Genomic DNA, 16,491 nt, shown 5'->3' on the forward strand with positions numbered 1-16,491 from the left:
TCTTCCTGCTTTCCCTTTCGCCTCCCTGCATTGTGCCTACATATGCAAATTAACCGCCATCTTTGTTGTCAGTTAACTGCCATCTGAGTTGGCAGTTAATTTGCATATAGCCCTGATTAGCCAATGAAAAGGGTAGCGTCGTACACCAATTACCATTTTTCTCTTTTATTAGTGTAGATTATTAATAACAAACTATAACATTCCCTGACTGATTACTATAATTGTGTTGTGTTCATTTCCCTTATGCACCTTACGCATAGGCGCACCATTTCTCTCCGTTAATACTAGCAGCGAATATTTTAGTAGCCTATTGTCACATCACTAGTCTTGTACTGACTTATTTGGTGTATGCAACAGGAAATATTTTGGCTTTTGGAGAACAAGAAAAATACGTTTGTGTTATGCTTATTAATTTGTGCAGTTATTCAGTGTCTGATAGGTTAATGTTCAAGAAAAAATATTAATTTTTATTAAAATGTTCTATTATTTTATGTTAACAATTAATCATTTATATCAGCCCTTTATATTGAGCATGTCTCTATCGAAATAAACCTATATTTCTATGAAAATTGAAGCTTTTGTTTTTTGGCGCCCCACATAAACTTAAACCTTGTTTATTTGGCCCGTGTTAGCCTTTGAGTTTGACATGCTTACTCTAAATAAATAGTTTGTATATGTATATGTTATGGAAGTTGATTTAATAAATATTAAAGTCTAATCAAAGTGAGCAATATGAAATACCTTGGACTGGAATATACTAACCTATTATCTTGTCTGAATAGAGAACACATTAACTAAAGGTTTAGCGCTTCATGAAGTGCAAGAATTTGTGCACCTGTAGCACTGTCCAGGAGAAAGGGTCCTTTGGACCAGCAGACAAACCTTCTAAATGCCTATTGTGCTTCTTCCTCCATTCCTCACAAAAGCTATCTCAAACCACCAACACTGTCCTGGAGCCCACCATGTCTTATTTATAGCCATGTCCCCCATACCAATGTGGTACATAGTTGGTGTTCAATAAATATCTATTGAACAAAAGAAAGTGCATTGGGCTGGACTCCCTCCACCTCAGATTAGTTTAGGTGTTCCTCTTTTTGTACTTCCATAGCAGCCAATACTTCCCCTATCAGGTTTATTTGTTTCTGTTGTAATTGCCTAAGTACTTGTTACCCAAAAGATTGTAAGTTCCATTAGGATAGGTTTGTTCACCTGCTTTAAAAATATTTGTATTGCCCTAATCGGCTTGGCTCAGTGGATAGAGCGTCAATCCTCGTACTGCAGGGTCCTGGGTTCGATTCCGGTCAAGGCACGCACTGGTTGCTTTACAGAGTTATTGTGATCAAAACTGTACAGATATGAAAAATGGTTGGTGTTTAATAACTGTAATTATTATTTTATTATTATAAATACTTACTTGTTCTCACTCCTTGCTATTTAAAAACTTATCAATTCTCTTAAAACTTCCAACTCTGCTACTTCCTCTCTTACTCTCAGGAGCTGACTTTGCTTTCCTAAATTTCAGAGGAAACAGAAACCATGAGATGAGAATTTCCTACTAGCAAATCTATAAAATTGACCTGCAATTATACCCATCTTTTTTCCTTCCTCCCTCTTATAATGGAGAAAGTAGCTAGCAAGCTCTGTGAGAACAAAGTGACTGGGAGACAGAGGTGCACAATCAATATCTGTGGACTGACTGAAATGGTGTCTGTCCTCCAGTCTAAGGCTAATCCATGCACCAACCTTTCCTGCTGCCTCTTTTTAAAAATTTCTTTCTTTAAAAAACAAATATTTGTATTGCCCTAGCTGGTTTGGCTCAGTAGACAGAGCGTCAGCCTGCAGACTGAAGGATCCTGGGTGTGATTCCAGTCAATGGCACATACCGGTTGCAGGCTTGATAACCGGCCCTAGTTGGGGTGCACGTGGAAGGCAACCAATCAATGTGTCTCTCTCCCATCAATGTTTCTCTCTGTCCCTCCCCCCCCCCCCTTTCCACTCTCTCTAAAAACGAGTGGAAAAATATCCTTGGATGAGGATTAACAACAACAAAACAAAAAAATATATTTTTATGGATTTTTCAAGAGAGAGGAAGAGAGAGGGAGAGAAAAACATTGATGTGAGATTGAAACATTGATCAGCAGCCTCCAGTTCGTTCCTAGTGGGGTTTGAACCTGAAACCCAGGCATGTGCCCTGACAGGGAATTGAACCAGCAACCTTTTGGTGCACAGGATGACACCCAACCAGCTGAGCCACCCGGCCTGGGCTCCTGCTGGCTCTTATACTTCCATCAATTATCGTTTCTTTCCTGTATCTTATAAACCTCTCTCCATCCAATAGCAAGGGTCCTCTATACCAGTGGTCGCCAACCATTAGGACCTCATGGACCACTGGTTGGCCACTGCTGCTCTATACTAATTACCTTTATTTCCTCATCTCCCACTAACTCTTCAATCTATTCCAACCTTCATGACTGAACACCAGTAACTTCCTACATCCCATGGACTCCATCATACTTGACCTCTTAGCAAAGGTGACATGGTGTGGAGGAAAGACTATGCCATGATGTGACAGCTATGGGGCCCTGCTAACTAGATCCTGGCCAGAACAAAGATTGCTTCCCAAAAATCCCCCCAGGGACTATCTAATTTACCTCTCCCCTATGCCCCAAGCATGGTGGTTCCTGGAATAGGTCATTACCCCCACCTCAATCAAGCACACAAAACATTTCGCCCTTATCTGGGGTAGCTCATGCCCCAGTACCCTATCCATCCAGCCCTGTCCTATAGAACCCTTTAGTGCAAGCATGTCAAACTCAAAGGCTAACATGAGCCAAATAAACAAGGTTTAAGTTTATGTGGATTGCAAAAAAAACAAAAGCTTCAATTTTCATAGAAATATAGATTCATTTCGATAGAGACATGCTAAATACAAAGGGCTGATATAAATTGGTAATCGTTAACATAAAATAGAACATTTTAATAAAAATTAATATTTTTTCTTGAACATTAACCTACCAGACACTGAATAACTGCACAAATAAGCATAACGCAAATAAACCTGTTTTTCTTGTTTTCCGAAAGCAAAATATTTCCTATTGCACCCACCAAACAAGTCAGTACAAGACTAATGTGGCAATCAGCTGCTAAAATATTCACTGCTAATATTAGTGGAGAGAAATGGTGCTCCTGCCAGTAAGGAGCATAAGGGAAAGGAATGCAACATGATTATAGTAATCTGTCATTAGCCAATGTTGTAGTTTGTCATTAATAATTATGTCTAACAGAATATTGTAAAAATAAAGTTACAAAATTTTATTAAAATGTTTTTTACATACCACTATATTGGCTGGGCCGCAAAAATATTCATTGTGGGCTGCGAGTTTGACATGCTTGCTTTAGTGCCTGCCACATGGCACAAAGGATATCCATACCATCTTCCAGTCACCCAAGAGGATCCTCAGATATAAGTTCCCTTAATAAACTTTATGTAATAAAGGAATTGTCGGCCTTTCTTTGGTCTCTCAACCCTAGGAAATCCTATATAATAAAAGGCTAATATGCAAATTGACTGAATGGCAAAACAACCGGTCACTATGACACACACTGACCACCAGGAGGCAGACACTCAACACAGGAGCTGCCCCCTGGTGGTCAGTGGCTCACACAGGGGGAGTACCACTCAGCCAGAAGCCAGGCTCAAGACTGGCAAGCACAGTGGTGGTGGCAGGAGCATCTCCCACTTCTGTGGCAGTCAGACATCCCCTGAGGGCTCCTAGACTGTGAGGGCGCAGGCTAGGCTGAGGGACGCCCCCTGTCGAGTGCACTAATTTCATGCACCGAGCCACTAGTTTTATATAACACAGTAATCACGCCCTCCTTCCTGAACCCCCTTTTCATTTGCCTTCTGTGATACCCGCGTATCTCTTCTTTCTCCTGCGCTATTTCTCTGCCTTCCTTTCTAGTTCATTCTCCTCTGCCTGGCCACTTTGAATTGGGTCTTAGGCCTTCTTTTCTTCTTAGTCTGCATACTCTCCTTGAGTGATTTTATCTCCTCCTGTGGCTAAGTTAGATCCTGATGATGCCCAAATTTGTAGTTCCTAGCCAGAATCTTCCTCTTCAGGTAATATCCACATAACTAATTGTCTTTGCTCTATCTCCACTTGTTATTTAGGTACAGGTTGAAAAAGCTGAATTCATCTTCTTCCCACCAATCTTTCTGCTTCCTATAGGCCACCTTGCAGTGACTGGGACTGCTTACTGTTCACCTAGTTGCCCAACCAGAAACCTGAATGTCATCCCAACTCCTCCCTTTCTCTCCACAGTGAATAAATTAAGTCCAGGCAATTTGTTCCCCCAGAAATCTTTGAATACACCCTTTTCCTTTACCCCTCCTGCCATCACCCGTACCATCATTGTCTCTAACCTGGATTTCAATCTTAAGTCTTGTGAACCTAGTTTCCATCTCATAGCCAGAGGGTCTTCCTAAAACACAAATCTGGTTAGATCATCCTTTTGTTTAAAACCCTCCAATGGCTTCCCACTGCCCTAGGGATAAAGACTAATCTTGATGTTGCTGAGAAGACTTACATAGTATCTTTACTTCTCTAGTTTCATAGGTTCCTCTGTGCTATGCTCCTGCCATTTGGAACATAGTTTGAGCTCTCTTTGTTCTTGCAGAGGCTGCTGCTTCTTGCCTGAAATTTCTTCATTCCCTTGCTTGATTCACTCCCACTTTCTTCTCTACTTAGCCATCACTTTGGATCAGTTTTGTAGGTTTGCTAGTAGGAAGTTGAGGAAGTTCTCACTTTATGGTTTCTGTTTCCTCTGAAGTAGAAGAAACAAGGTTAACTCCTGAGAGTGAGAGAAGTAGCAGACTTGGAAATTTTCTTTTTAAATGTTTTCACTGATTTTTAGAGAGAGAGGCAGGGAGAGGGAGAGAGAAATATCAATTGGCTGTCTCCAGCATGCCCCCTACAGGGGACTGAACCTGCAAACTGGGCATGTGCCCTGACTAGGAGTGGAACCAGCAACTTTTCGATGCATGGGATGACAGCCAACCAACTGAGCCATACTGACCAGGGCATTACTTAGAAGTTTTTGAGTCTTTTAAAAAATATATATTTTTTATTGATTTCAGAGAGGAAGGGAGAAGGAGAGAGAGATAGAAACATCAGTGATGAGAGAGAGTCATTGATTGGCTGCCTCCTGCACACCCCCTACTGGGGAACGAGCCTGCAACCCAGGCATGTGCCCTCGGCCAGAATCGAACCTGGGACCTTTCAGTCCGCAGGCTGACGCTCTATCCACTGAGCCATGCCAGCTAGGGCAGAAGTTTTTGAGTCTTAATCTCAGGTCTAGGCGAAGTACCTAATTGTAGAGTTCATAAAACACCTGAATTCCTTTATTTCTCATGTCATATTATGGAATAACATCTTAATTACTAAGTCTCTCTCCCTTAGATCACTAGATGGTCCTCAGCCCCTTGCACTGTTCTGGAATAGAATAAGCACTCAGTACTATTTTGCCAAATGAAAGAATGAGTATACAGCAAGCAATCATTTGATATTAATTTTGTTTCATGTATACTCTCTTATAGGGCAGAAAATGCATGCATCAGTCAACTTGAGCATTCTAGGTTACTTAGTTTTATTTTTTTCACTTGCACAGAGCCTCCCTGCTGTGAAGAAGGCATAAAAGGCATTGCATTTGGTATAATAAAACTATCACATAGCGCTGGCTGGTTTGGCTCAGTGGATAAAGCGTTGGCAAAAACAAGAAAACTATCAAATAGTTTTTGACAGGTTATATCTATAGTTTCTTCATTTCCTAAGAAACAATCATTAGCACTGTTGCTGAAGAAACTACCCTAAGTCCAGCCATACCAAATTTCTTGTTCTCTAAGCGTTTATTTTTGTACTTGCTTTACCAGGAACTCCCTTCTCCTCTTGGCTAAAGGCCTGCTAGTCTTGCAAGACTCAAGCCCAGAGCCAACTCCTTTTGGAAGCTTTTCCTGAACTGCACAGGTTGAGTCTGGGGCTCTTTCCATATGTTCCTGCAGTACTCTGTGCACTCCTACTATTTAGCAGTTACTGTTGCATTAAAATAGGGAAGCTTTCAGTGAGTATTTTATTTACCTCTCCTTTCCCAAAGCCTGGGGAGAGTGCCTGACACAGAAAGAGATGCCAAGACTCCTGAATTTCGTTCCTAGTTGGGAAACCTTGGATGACTTCAGCCATAAGTGTCAGGTAACTAACTTCGTTATATTCATTAATTCTAATCTTCACAAACATTCTTTTTTTTTTTCAAAATTCTTAAAAACTAGAAATGGTGGCGCTGGGATAGAATCTCAGTATAATTGTAAAGCCTGTGCTTTAAAAAAAAATCCTCACCTTAGGATATGTTTTTATTGATTTTTTTATGGAGAGACGAATGAATTGAGAAAGAGAGGGAAAAACATGGATGAGAGAGAGAAACACCGATCAGTTGCCTCTGGCATGTGCCCTGACCAGGGATTGAACCCACAACCTAGCTCTGTGCCCTGACTGGAATCAAACCTGCAACTAACTGAGCCACCCAGCTAAGGCTGTGCTTTTTATACCTCATCACTGAGGCAAATCACTGAGACTCTGTAAGACTGGTTTTCTGAATGGGAATCGAAAATACCACAAGAAGCAGAAGTTCTAAATTTTACTAACAACCATTATAGAGATGTTATGTTGACTATGTACTTAAATAACTGAAAACATGAACTCTCTTCTTTACAGATCAGTTTGATAGTCCTCTAAATTTTTTTAAAATCCTCACCTGAGGCTATTTTTCCATTGATTTTTGAAGTGGAAGAGAGGGAAAGACAGCGAAATAGAGCAGACCCAGATGGGGAGGAGCCTGCAACCGAGGTACACGCCCTTGACTGGAATCAACCGGGGACCCTTCTGTCCGCAGGCCAACGCTCTATCCACTGAGCCAAACTGGCTAGAGCGATAGTCCTCTAATATTCATGACTGCCAGAATCTAGGCTACTCTTTTTTTTTAAATATGGTTTTTTTACAGAGAGGAAGGGAGAGAGATAGAGAGCTAGAAACATCGATGAGAGAGAAACATCGATCAGCTGCCTCCTGCACATCCCCCACTGGGGATGCCCCTGCAACCCAGGTACATGCCCTTGACCGGAATCTAACCTGGGACCCCTCAGTCCGCAGGCCTACGCTCTATCCACTGAGCCAAACCGGTTTCGGCTAGGCTACTCTTTATCAAAGTTTCATGTTACAGTAACTACTATTCGGCTTAAGGATTACTATTTCTGTTCTAAACTCAGAAGTTTCTCCAAATGACTAAGAAAATAGTGTATTTCCAAAATAAAGTATATGGGGAGGGAGGTTCTTCATCTTGATGCAAAAGACAAAATATAGTGCCCTCTTAAGGATCGTTCTCTCTCTCTCTTTTTTAATCCTCACCCATGGATATTTTTTCCATTGATTTCTAGAGAGAGTGGAAAGGACGGAGGAGGGGGGAAGACAGAGAAAGAGAGAAACAATGACAAGAGAGAGACACATCGATTGGTTGCCTCCCGCATGTGCCCTTGACGGGGAATCGAACTCGAAACCCTTCTGTCCCAGGGCTGAGCAGCTGTCCAGGGTTAAGGCTCTCTTCTTAATGATTCATTGTGATTGAGGGGAGGGGAAGGAGGCAAAGGAAAAAAAGGAAATTTCATTAAAAGATTTCAAGGAGAACTGGAAAACACAGGGTGGAAATTTCGCTTGTCTACTACTAAAATAGGACACTAGAAAAAAAAAACTTGGATCACAGTAAGAAATATACAAGTGACGCTATATCATCCATCTGACACACCCGTCCAATCCATTCTCCACACTTTCCCATTAAATAGCATATTTCAACATAGACCTTTGCTGACTCTGCTAAGAATCTTAAAAACGATTACGTTTCTGCAGCAGAATTCACTAAAAAGTGGTAAATACCAATATTATGTAAAAGTCCAGTAATATGAAGGAAGAAGTCCCCGGGCTGGAGGTAATGAGTAAGAGGGGCCGTGCTGTCGGCAGTAAATCTCGCCTCCTCTTCTAAGTCCTTGCTCAGCCACGAACAAGGAGGGAACGGCTATGGAGAGAGCTGGAGGTCACAGGCCTCGGGCACGAGCTCCTGCAGCTCTATCACCTCTCAGGCTGGCTCCCTAGGACCCAATCCCCCGGACCCCGTGCCCATGGGCAATGCTGAGGGTGCACCCGCCCACTAAAAACGGACTTGGGAGCAGGAACTTGGCACTTCTTTTCTCTCACCTGTTTCACATTTGTTTAGTCCCTGGCACGTGCTTGGGGCAAACTAGTAGCCTAGATATCTTCTTGTTTACTGCCAATACGAACACTGTAACTCTGCTGAGAAGTTTAACAAAGTCTCAGCAAGCAAGGGGCAGCCAGGGGCGATGGAAAAGCAAATGGCCACAGCTGGGGAAAACAGCACAGGGCTGCTTTGGGGGGAAAACCTGGTGTACGCTTCCAGAAGCAGATTCAAAGTTCACCCACTGACCCTCGCCCCTCTGTGCCTCCTCCTCCCTACCCCCTGCAGCTCGGATTAGAGACAGTGAGTTGGGGTGGGGGAAGGATACCATCTGGACGTTCCTGGCAGGTGAAAAGGCTCTAAAAAAGGTGACCAAGAGGGGAGTTTCGGGGCAGCGAGGTAGCAGGTACAGAGGTGAAGGGGAAAGAATGTGAGAGGACCAAGGAGAGGTGAGTGCAAGCGAGCGTGGCCGCAGAAAGGGGGCAGGGCTGGAGGAGGAGAGGGGCCAGAGCGACAGGAGGGGAGGCTCAAGAGTAAAAGGGTGGGAGGGGCAGGATCCCACGATGGTCCGGGGCTGGATCCCACGAGGACGGACCTGGAGCGCGGGGGGTGGGACAGGGCCGGACAGGTCTTGTGGGAACAGCAGGGTCGGCCAGGATGGGGTTGACTCAGAGAGTGGACGGAAACGACCCAGTTCCTAGCTGCACGACCCCTCGGCGCCACCCTCACTCGCCTGCAGGATCCGAGCCCGCACAGCCGCCGCCGCCACTACCGCCGCCATGGTTCCCGGTGCCTCTACTCCCCGTGACTCCCCAGCAGAACTGCAGCTGCCAGACTTGGCCCTTCATCCTGCCGCGCCTCTTCATTGGTAGAGAGGACCATTTCCCTGGCCAATCACTCGCCCTAACTCCTGACTCCACCCTCATGCCCAGTTTTGGGGACAGGCGATTGGTCAGAAGTGAAAGCACTCTCTCCCCTCTCCCACCTCAGGAAATTCTGTTGGCGGAGGTAGGGAGGACGCCCCTCACTTGGGTGCTCTCCATTCAGCACGCAGGGAAGACGCCCCTTCACCGGGAGCCCCGATTGGCCACAGAGACGACTGCGGCCCCGCCCCCTCACTGAGGAAAGTAAATAAAGCCTTCCTAGAATTGGCAGGCGCCCCGCCTCCTCCAGTGCGTGAGGGGGTGTGGCCAGCACTGGGGGCGGGGCTAGGCAAAGATCGCCCTAGAAGGTGCAAACGAGGTGGGGCCTGGGAGTGGGGATACGGTTTCCCTTTGGGGGCGTGGCTTGTGGGTCCTCGCTTTCCCGCCGACGGTTGGTCGCGTCACGTGACATGGGTTGGAAGATGGCGTCTCCCACAGAGGGTAAGAGCCGGCTTAGAGATCCTTTGCCTGCCCCCCTGGCAACTTCCGCTCTCCGTCTGCCGGTCTAATTTGGGCTCCTCTCTTTCCCCCTCCCACTTCTCTTCCTCGGGATGCGGGTGCGTCTTCAGCTCGCCGATTCTTCACAGATGCTCCGGAGGAGCTCAGTTTCCCCGCTGTGCACCAGCCGGGTGGAGGCGGGCACCGGCGGGAGACCCATCCGGGCCCAGCCGCTCCCTTAGCCCCAGATTCACGGAGGGCGGCGGCGGAGATTACAGCCGAGGGAAAGGAGGCGCCTTCTTGTAGCTTTCTTCTAGGGCGCCCCATTCGAGGGTTGGCTCTCTCCTCTTTGATCGCCTGGCACTCTTCTCTCCCACCGTAGCTGGGATTGCTGGCCGACCTCATCCTCTTTCTGCCCAGATTGGTACGGTTGTCCTGGCAGCTCGAGAAGCGGGGGACCTTCCCGGCCCCTCGCCGAGTGAGTCCCCAGGAGAATGAGAGTGGAGCTTTTTAGGGTAGTTCTGTACACGACCCAGTCTCTCTTGCTTCTGCCGTATGTTTCCCCGGGCCGAGGGAACGATTTCTGCCTGTATATTGTCCAAGGGGCAGGTCATCTCAGCAGCTAAGTTCTGTGGGTGTGCCCTTGTGCCTTTGCGCTCGATCCGATCCTGCTTTGGGGAGTTAGGGTCTTGCAGTCATTTCTACACTCACTTTTTGCGTCTACTGCCCCCACCCCCACGTCCGTTTCACTGATATGTAGTTTACCCTCCTCACACCAACACAGTTTTGTGTTTGGAAGGAATCTTGGCAGTTCATTTCAGGAATGAGGAAATTGAGGCCAAGAAAGCTGTACAGGTTACATGGAAGGCATAACGCTAGGCGCTTTGGGAGAGGAAAAAGATTAATCATTCACGTACATTCCCGCGGTTTCAGGTCTTATTTTAGCTGTCACCTCCCAGAGAAGCTTTCCCAGGACATCGCATCTGGATATACCCCTGTTCACCGCTGTTCACGATCTCTGCCACCGTAGTTATTCTGTTAACTTTGCCGCTTTCACACAGGGTCATAAATTCTAGATCTGTCTCGTTCATAGTTGAAAGAATGTTACTTTGGCTTAAGTTTCAAGTTAAACCGAGTCTTAAGTTTTTTTTTTTGAGTGCAGGTAAACTGTAAAAGAAATTATGGGTGTTCAGCGCGGCCACAGTGGCTCTGTGGTGGAGCGTCCACCTAGGAACAAGGAGGTCACGGTTCGATTCCTGGTCAGGGCGCATGCTGGGGTTGTGGGCTGGTTCCCCAGTGTGGGACATGCAGGAGGCGGCCAATCAATGATTCTCTCTCATCATTGATATTTCTATCTCTCTCCCTCTCTGAAATCAATAAAAAATATATTAAAAAGAAAAAGAAATTATGGGTTCAAAGTCAACAGAGATTCCTTCCCTTGACTGGGTGCCCTGGGTGCCCTCTGGGTAAAATGTCCTTCCCATGCCAGGAAAGAGAAAGGAGTGGGAGTGACATTTAAATAGTCAGCCAAGGGAATGGGGAGTTGTTTAATGGGCACTGAGTTTCAGTTTGGGAAGGTGAAGAAGTTCTGGAGATGGATTGTGGTAATGGTTGCACAACATTGTGAATGTACTGAATGCCACTGAACTGTGCACTTACAAATGGTTAAAATGGCAAATTTCATTATGTATATTTTACCACAGTTTTTTAAAAAGCCAAGTGATAGAAGTAATTTCTGTTAAAGATTTTAGTTTATTATGAGGTTATTTTTATTTTTTATTTTTTTAATATATATTTTATTGGTTTTTTACAGAGAGGAAGGGAGAGGGATAGAGAGTTAGAAACATCGATGAGAGAGAAACATCGATCAGCTGCCTCCTGCACACTCCCCACTGGGGATGTGCCCGCAACCAAGGTACATGCCCCTGACCAGAATCGAACCTGGGACCCTTGAGTCCTCAGGCCGATGCTCTATCCACTGAGCCAAACCGGTTAGGGCTATGCGGTTATTTTTAGATTTCTAAGTTTTGGAGGTTTTAGAGCTGTGTTCCTTGTATTTATTTTTTCCCTGTCTTCTCTCATTTCTTTTTCCTTTCTTTAACCAGGAAGAATATTGGAAACATTATATATTTCTTCCTTTGATCTTCTAGCAATCTCCATTGCTACTCTTTATGTGTAAAAATTTTCAGTTTCATCTTTTACAAAGTTTCACTTCTCCACCTAAACTTTTTTTTTTAATCTGACAAAATCAAGGGGAGCACTTTGGTCTTAAATTCAGTTTCTAAATAAGTATATCTTCCTAAAATATTCCATTGCCTAGCTCTCTCACTTCTATTTGTAATGTTCTACCTGTCCTTGACTTTAAAATTTAATTCAAATAATGTTGATATGGAAAAGATTAGGGCATTTACTCATTTGTCTTCTTTTTTTTTTAATTGAGTGATTTTAGAGAGAGGGAGGAAGGGATGGAAGAGAGAAAGAGAGAGAGAGAGAGAGAGAGAGAGAGAGAGAGCGAGAGAGAGAGACATTGATTTGTTGTTTCTTATTTATGCATTCATTTGTTGAATCTTATATGTTCCCTGGCTGGGGATCAAAACCTTGGCATATCTGGACAATGCTCTAACTAACTGAGATACCTGGCCAGGACCTCATTTGTCTTTTTAATGCTAAATTTGCTGGGACTTTTTTGGAAAGGAGAAAGCTGAAATCAAGTAAAGCCATCTAATTACTTAATGTATGAGAGTAAGCCTCACAGCAGATTCTGAGTTATGCCCCCAACTGTGGTTCTCATAAGGCTACCCCTGTTGGTTATTAGCTCCTACTCCCAATAAGCTTATTTTTGTTATTGGTAACATTCTTTGGAATTTGAAAACTGACACTTTGTGTTACACAGTTTTCCTTTCTTACCAATTTGGATGCTTTAATTAAGGCAATTATTAGGGTCAAGTTCTTGACCAATTAGAATGCTATTGGAAATTCTCTTAGAACATTTGGGGGACAAATTCAATTTAGAGAAAAGTTCATGTTGAAAACATTTATATACATGTACATTTTCTGGGGGAGTGGGTCCATAAATCCATAGCTTTTTTTCTTGCAGACTTCAAAAGATGTGGCTTATTCAGAAAATGTTAAAAACTGTTTGTGTCATTAAATTACCGAATTATGCAGCTAGTTAGCATACTGAGCATATAATATGTACTCAACACATGTTAACTATTGTTAATATCCAGTATCTACTGTGTGCCCAGGCAAGAGAGGAAATGGCATCAAAGAATTAGGCTGGATCATGTAGGATTTTATAGGGCATGGTAGGTACAAATTCACGAATTTAGCTGGGAAGAAGTCCTTTAAGCTGAAGAGTGACATGAACTAATTGGCATTTTTAAAAAAATCAGTTCTGACTGCTTTGTGGACAATAGATTTGTGGTAGTGCTATTTCTTGAGACATAGAGGACTGGGAGAGTATGGTTTTGAACATATTAGAATTAAGGGATTTTTCACATGTGTAAATAGAGAGAGATATCAAGTATTAGTTAGATACATAACTCTGAAGTTCAGGGAAAGACTGGGCCTGGAAATATAAATACGGAGTCATTGGCACAGTAAAGGCTGTGGGACTAGATGTGATCTTCTCATGAGACTTTAGGTGTAGAGAGTGAAGCCAGTTTAGGATGGGGCCTCAGTGAAAGAGGAGACTGAGGAAAAGGGGTCAGGGAGGAAGGAGAAAAACCAGTATAGTGGTTTTACAGAAGCTGGAGATGGAGTGTTTCAAGGAGAGTGGTCAGTGTGAAAGCTGCAAAGAGGTCACATAGGAGAAAACCGAGAAGTGACCACTGGGTTTAGCAACATAGGTCATAGATAACCTTGACGACAACAGTTTCCATGCATATAGGAGCAGAAGCCTGATTGTCATGGGTTAAGGAGAGAATGTGAGGTGAGGACGTAGAGGCAGCAAGATAGACAGACAACTCAAGCGCTTTTGAGAGAAGGAGTGAGGCGATAATGGAGTCAAGGAAGAGCTTTTTCAAAGAAGGGAAATTCTAGAGCAGGCTTGCTTGCTGTTGAGTATGAAGCAGTAGAGATGGTAGAAACTGACTGTGCAAGAAAGATGTTATTACTCATGATATCTTTGACAGAGAAGAGAAGATGGAATTCAGAACCCTAGCAGAGGAGTTTGTCTTGAGAGCAGGGACATTGGTTGTAACTGGAGGAAAGTCTGAGAGTATGAGTGAAGATGCAGGTGGGTTTGCTGATACTCATTTTTTTCTGACACCCCACTAAAACATTAGATATCGGAAAAGTGAGGTTTGATAAGGGAAAATGATTCATTTTTACAACATTTATTTGCAGTTATAGAACTCCGCTATCTAGACTTCCAGGTAAATGTTCCAGTATGTTATGTTCTTTGACACTGAAATGTTTTAAAATGTAAATGAACATGTTTTGTGTCTTCTTGGCTCATCTGGGTATTTCGTTCCAGGGACGGATCTGGAAGCATCTTTATTAAGTTTTGAAAAACTTGATCGTGCCTCACCAGATCTTTGGCCAGAACAATGTAAGTTTTTGGTTTCTTTATATCAGAATCAATGGAGGAGAACCAGTGCTACATTGAAGGATATTTTTTAAGGAGGTATTTAATGGTAATGGTTAAAATTTTAATTTTTCTTCAAAGGGAAGAGAATGAATTCTGTGGTCCAATGTTCAGAATAGCTGGTGGTTTACTTTTTTCAGGACACACTGTGACTTAGGAAATGATGGGGAGCCTTTAAAAAATAATCATTAAAAAAATCTGTAATAAGTTCAGACAATTTATATAGAGAGATACTTAATATAATTTCCTCACCTCCTTTGATCACTCTTATAAAATCACCATTAGTAGTTTGATACAATCCTTTTGACCTTTTTTATATTTATTTAAATAAGTAAATAAATATATATTTTTAAGTATATAGAGGGGTTTTTTGTGTGTGTTTTTTGAGGGGGGCATAACAATGGGGTCATATGTACATGGTCTACAACTTAACTTATTCCATTTAGTGGTAGTAATTTATTAATGGATCCTTCCATGTTAGTAGGTTTAAGTTTACTTACTTCTTTTAAAGTATAGTAGATGAATGGATTAGAAAACTGTGGTACATCTACACGATGGAATACTTTGCTGCTCTAAAAAGGAAGGAACTCTTACCATTTGCAACATCATGGATGGAACTGGAGCGCATTATGCTAAGTGAAATAAGCCAGTCAATGCAGGAAAAATACCACATGATCTCACTCATTCATGGTAAATAATAAAATAAAAAAAAATAAAAAAGTATAAGTATACTTTAGTTTATGTATTCATACCCTATTTGGAAACCTAAATTATATCCAACTTTTGATATTACAAATAATGTAATGATAATGAATATCCTTGTACAAGTAGCTTTGTGCACATGGGAGAGGATGACTGTGTATGAGAGTGACCATTTACTCACATACTAGCTGATATTGAATGTTACTGATCTTTATTTGTAGTTTGTATTTCTCTAAGTGAGATTGAACATCATTTTATTTTTACATATCTGGCTTTTTATGTGACTCTTCCTGTAAGACATTTAAATAAACAATTAGATTGGCAGACCCGTGTACCTACAAAGGAAATTTAAACTTTTATCTGGTAAGAGATATTCTATCTTGCCACCCTCCCACTTAGCTAATTCCTGATCCTTCAGAGTTCAATTGGGGAAGCTTTCCTGCACCCGCACCCTCAGTCTGATTTAGATTTCCTTTTTTTTTTGGTGATGGTGGGGGTGGGGGTTCTACCATACCATCTGGTATCTTTCTTGGAGAACTTAAGCAGTATTACAGTTATTGATTTACTCTCTCTTTCCTCTTCCAGACAGTAAGCTTGAAGACAGGCTGTTTTCTTATTATTTGAATCTTCTATGTCTGGGACACTAAAATTAAATAAATAATGTTGTATCTTTTCTTTTTAGTACCAGGTGTTGCTGAATTTGCAGCTTCTTTCAAAAGTGTAAGTAATATTTTAATTACCTAATGAAGTTTATATCATGTTTTGCTCCTTGGTAACAGCTCAAATATATCTTGTTTCTTTGTTTTCAAAATAATGTCATCCTATATAATAAAAGGGTAATATGCAAATTGACTCTAACAGCAGAACAACTGGGATTGACTGGTCACTATGACACATACTGACCACCAGGGGGCAGACACTCAATGCAGGAGCTGCCCCCTGGTGGTCAGTGCGTTCCCACAGGGGGAGCTCTGCTCAGCCACAAGCCAGGCTGACAGCTGCCAGCACAGCGGTGGTGGTGGGAGCCTTTCCTACCTCTTTAGCAGTGCTAAGGATGTCCGACTGCAGCTTAGGCCTGCTCCCCACTGGAAAGTGGACATCCCCTGAGGGCTCCCAGGCTGCCAGAGGGATGTCTGACTGCCAGGTTAGGCCCAATTCCCCGGGGAGCGGGCCTAAGCCAGCAAGTGGACATCCCCCAAGGGGTCCCAGACTGCGAGAGGGCACAGGCCGGGCTAAGGGACCCCCGACCCCCAAGTGCACAAATTTTTTGCACCAGGCCTCTAGTAATCTTTAAATCACATTGTAACTACAGCCCTGGAAATCTGTTTATATTATTATCATGTTAATTCATGATAATGCCTTCCTCTGTCCAAATGCTCTATTTTGGCATTTTGACCTTTTTCTATTAGCCTCTTTTCTTAGCTTAAAAGCTTTTAACAGAAGGCAGTTGAAATATTTAATGTAACGCCAGCATTCTTTTTGCCCAAACTATGAATTTTTAAAAATAAATTATTTTGCCGAACTGGTTTGGCTCAGTGGATAGAG

General features: G+C 43.0%; 2 protein-coding genes across 5 annotated transcripts in view; one reads left to right on the top strand and one right to left on the bottom strand.

Annotated features, from left to right (window-relative positions):
* The window catches only part of ALDH6A1 (aldehyde dehydrogenase 6 family member A1), a 25,880-nt gene extending 16,724 nt beyond the window's left edge, over positions 1-9,156 (bottom strand). The window contains exon 1 of one of the 3 annotated variants that reach the window (XM_006778776.2): positions 9,026-9,156. In XM_006778776.2, the coding sequence (XP_006778839.1) occupies positions 9,026-9,073 (48 nt within the window). In that variant the 5' untranslated portion in view covers positions 9,074-9,156. Of the gene's footprint in view, positions 1-1,414; positions 1,501-8,887; positions 8,981-9,025 lie in introns of those variants that run through there. The other 2 variants (XM_006778778.2, XM_006778777.2) reach the window with 2 other exon arrangements.
* A 310-nt stretch (positions 9,157-9,466) lies between these two features.
* Positions 9,467-16,491, top strand: part of LIN52 (lin-52 DREAM MuvB core complex component) — a 94,978-nt gene continuing 87,953 nt past the window's right edge. The window contains exons 1-3 of one of the 2 annotated variants that reach the window (XM_006778774.2): positions 9,467-9,656; positions 14,134-14,208; positions 15,629-15,666. In XM_006778774.2, the coding sequence (XP_006778837.1) occupies positions 9,626-9,656; positions 14,134-14,208; positions 15,629-15,666 (144 nt within the window). In that variant the 5' untranslated portion in view covers positions 9,467-9,625. The remainder of the gene's footprint in view (positions 9,657-14,133; positions 14,209-15,628; positions 15,667-16,491) is intronic. The other variant, XM_006778775.2, reaches the window with a different exon arrangement.

This window comes from Myotis davidii, unplaced genomic scaffold (assembly GCF_000327345.1).
Source record: "Myotis davidii unplaced genomic scaffold, ASM32734v1 scaffold309, whole genome shotgun sequence".
Taxonomy (NCBI): Eukaryota; Metazoa; Chordata; class Mammalia; order Chiroptera; family Vespertilionidae; genus Myotis; species Myotis davidii.